The 2,984-nt window shown below is 46.9% G+C and overlaps 1 protein-coding gene across 1 annotated transcript in view; it reads right to left on the reverse strand.

Annotated features, from left to right (window-relative positions):
* Positions 1 to 2,984, reverse strand: part of VTCN1 (V-set domain containing T-cell activation inhibitor 1) — a 28,357-nt gene that overhangs the window by 6,814 nt on the left and 18,559 nt on the right. The window contains exon 4 of the mRNA XM_021711500.1: positions 1,858 to 2,205. Coding sequence (XP_021567175.1) covers positions 1,858 to 2,205 — 348 coding nt within the window. The remainder of the gene's footprint in view (positions 1 to 1,857; positions 2,206 to 2,984) is intronic.

Consider the following 2,984-nt stretch of genomic DNA (forward strand, 5'->3'; position numbering starts at 1 on the left):
CTCCCGGCCACCGCAGCCTCAACCTGCTGGGCTCCGGGGATCCTTCCGCCTCAGCCTTCGAAGTAGCTGGAACTATAGGCGCACACTACAACACCCGGCTAATTTTTTGATTTATTTTGGAGATGAGGTCTCGCCAAGTTGCCCAGGCGGTTCTCGAACCCGCGGGCTCAGGCCATCCACTCACCTCAGCCTCCCAAAGGCGTGGGACGACAGGCTGAGTCGCTGAGCCCGACTATGCTCACATCTTAAATAACCATGGTGCGTGATGGATACCACGGTGCTTTTGTTCATTGTCTCCTTAGGTTCTTTTAGTCTGTGACATTTTCTCAGTCTTTCCCATGACCCTGACTGTTTTAAGGAGTCCTGGGCAGGTATTGTGTAGGATGCTCCTGCCGGGGCATGATTAGACTGAGGCCATAGTTTTGGAGATGAAGACCCCAGGGGGTAAAGGGCCTCCTCCCCGCATCACGCCAGAAGGTTCATGCTATCAGCATGGCTTGTCACTGCTGAGGTTAACCTTGGTCACCTGGAAAGCAGTGTTTGCCAACTTTCTTTGGAAGCTGGACTTGACTAAGTCCAACACACCCTGAGTAGGGTGGGGAGGGTATTAAACTTCCCCGCTTGGACGGGGCGGTGGGGGGAGCCAAACACATTATGTGGAATTCATCTGTAAGGAAGACTTGTTTCATTTCCTTCATTTATGGATTTAACTATGGAGTCATGTGTATTTATATTTGAGTTTTCATTCAGCACTATGTAATTTATTTTGTTGCTTCAATTCTTCTAGGTCTACCGACAGAAAAGCTGTCAGTGGACTCCAGTGTCCCCTTTGACAAGCATGACTCCACTATTTTCCATCTTAAGATGAGGAAACCGAGCCTTGGAGAGGTGGCCTTACCCAGGCCACTGTACTTGCACAGCCTGAATCTAGATCTGTGCTTCGGATCATTACATGTACATCTCAGGAAGTGCTCAAGAAAGGCTTGTGCAGACTGTTTTAGGCTACAGGGCTCGGTATACTTTCTGCAAGTCCTTTCAGACACCTCAAACGCCATCTTCTCCACGGGGGCTTTCCTATCCCTTCCCTCTCACGCGTTTGGATGTGATCTCTCTCTTCCTCAGAAGCTCTAGATCTCTCTCTATTTCTCTTAAAGCATTGATACCCTCTGCCAATTATTATAGTCATATGCATACTTTTATTATCCCTATCCTGGCCCTCATCTCTGTAAGAGTGTAGATCTACACTCTAAGCTCTGAGAGAGGAGGGGCATTTATCTTTGTTTTCTTAATCATCCTTCTGTTCCTCATAGTATCTATCTAAATTCCTGGTGCATACGTTGAGAAAACATATGTTAAACTGAGTTGGCAAGACAGGGTTGATTTCATGAGGGGGGCAGAGTTAATGAGTTTATAGGACAATACCATTTTGGTTAGTTCCCTTTGAACTTCTCCTAAGGTGGGTCCCCTGCCAGGAGTCTCTGGAGGCACTGATTTCAGACTTGAGCTTGGGCCTCCTTAGCATAGACACGTCCCAGGCTAGGTTTTAGGCTTCTCTTATTAGCAATACCAGGGGCTACCACAGAAGAGACTACACTTATTTCAGCAAAACATTTTGGGGGCTACATCTGAAAATTCAGAAGTGACAAGAGCCCAGAACATAAGATTTTAAAACCTATATTATAGCCAGTCACCTTGGAGGTTGGCATGGGGCTTAGATGTAAAACAGTAACGATGGCTGCGGGCAGAAGCGAGAGGGACTTTGGTTTTGTTCACAACTGATATGTCATCAGCAGCTCACAATCTTTAGCCTCAAATACCCTTTGGGGCTTTCTTTCCCTCTCTTCAGAAGCAACTCACCTCCAGTTTTATACTCAAGGTTAGCACTCCCCTTGCCCTTGGACGTGATGATGTAACATTTGTAGATGCCGGCGTCCGTGAGTTGCACATTTTTCAGCCTCAGGGAGGCGTTGCCAACTATCACTTGGTCGGCAAACACTGCTGTTCGGCCTCTGAACGTCTCCTCCTGGTCTGACAGGTCATCTCTGCCCTCTTTGAACTCGTGGACCAAGCCCACCACACCTTCCTTCAGCCATTGGATCACGATATCGGAAAGTCTGATGTCAGGTTCGAAAGTACAGCTCAGGATTCCATCCTCCCCAAGGTTCCCAGCCGAGGTGAGAGCTGTGACTGTGATGGGGTGTCTCCCTGCAATTCAGGAAGCAATAACCAGCTCCATAAACATGCGAGCACAGGGGTCCTTTTTTGTGCAATGACCTCTCTGGTATCTCCTTAGGTGGCTATCAAGTGGTGGAAATGCTGGAGCGAATGATAAATCTACTTATGGTTCTTTGAGAAATCTCCATAGTGACTTCCACGGAGGCTGAACTAATTTACGTTCCCACCAACAGTGTGTGGGCATTCTCTTTTCACCACATCCGCGCCATGGCAAAAGATGTGGTGAAAAGATCATCCTCAATGCCCATCAGTGGATCGGTGGTTAATGAAAATGTGGCCTATACCATGGAATACTATTCAGTCATAAGACAAAACAAAATATTGTCTTTTGCAGCAACTTGGACGGAATTGAAGACCATTATCCTAAGTGAACAGAAAAACAAACTAAGGGAGCTAAACTAAGGGTCTGCAGAGGCATAGTGAATGACATCAAGGACACGGGAGACCCAGAAGAGGGAGGGTGAGAAGCGGGGGAGGGAGGAAAAATCACCTATCAGATACAATGGGCACCAATGGGGGTGACAGGTACACTGAAAGCCCAGACTTCCTCATGACTTTGCAAAGCAACCATGTAACCAAAAAGGTCAAGGTTACGGTGCTTCCACTTGTACCCCAAAGCTGTTGAAATAAGGAAAATTATATATATATTTTTAAAAAGAATCAATGCCAAAGGAAGCCTTGGAATTTCTTTTTTTTTTTTTTTGAGTTGGAGTCTTACTCAGTCACCCAGACTGGAGTGCAGGGGCCGC

The sequence above is a fragment of the Carlito syrichta genome, unplaced genomic scaffold (assembly GCF_000164805.1).
Source record: "Carlito syrichta isolate Samal-C Ts95f unplaced genomic scaffold, Tarsius_syrichta-2.0.1 Scaffold302326, whole genome shotgun sequence".
Lineage (NCBI taxonomy): Eukaryota > Metazoa > Chordata > Mammalia > Primates > Tarsiidae > Carlito > Carlito syrichta.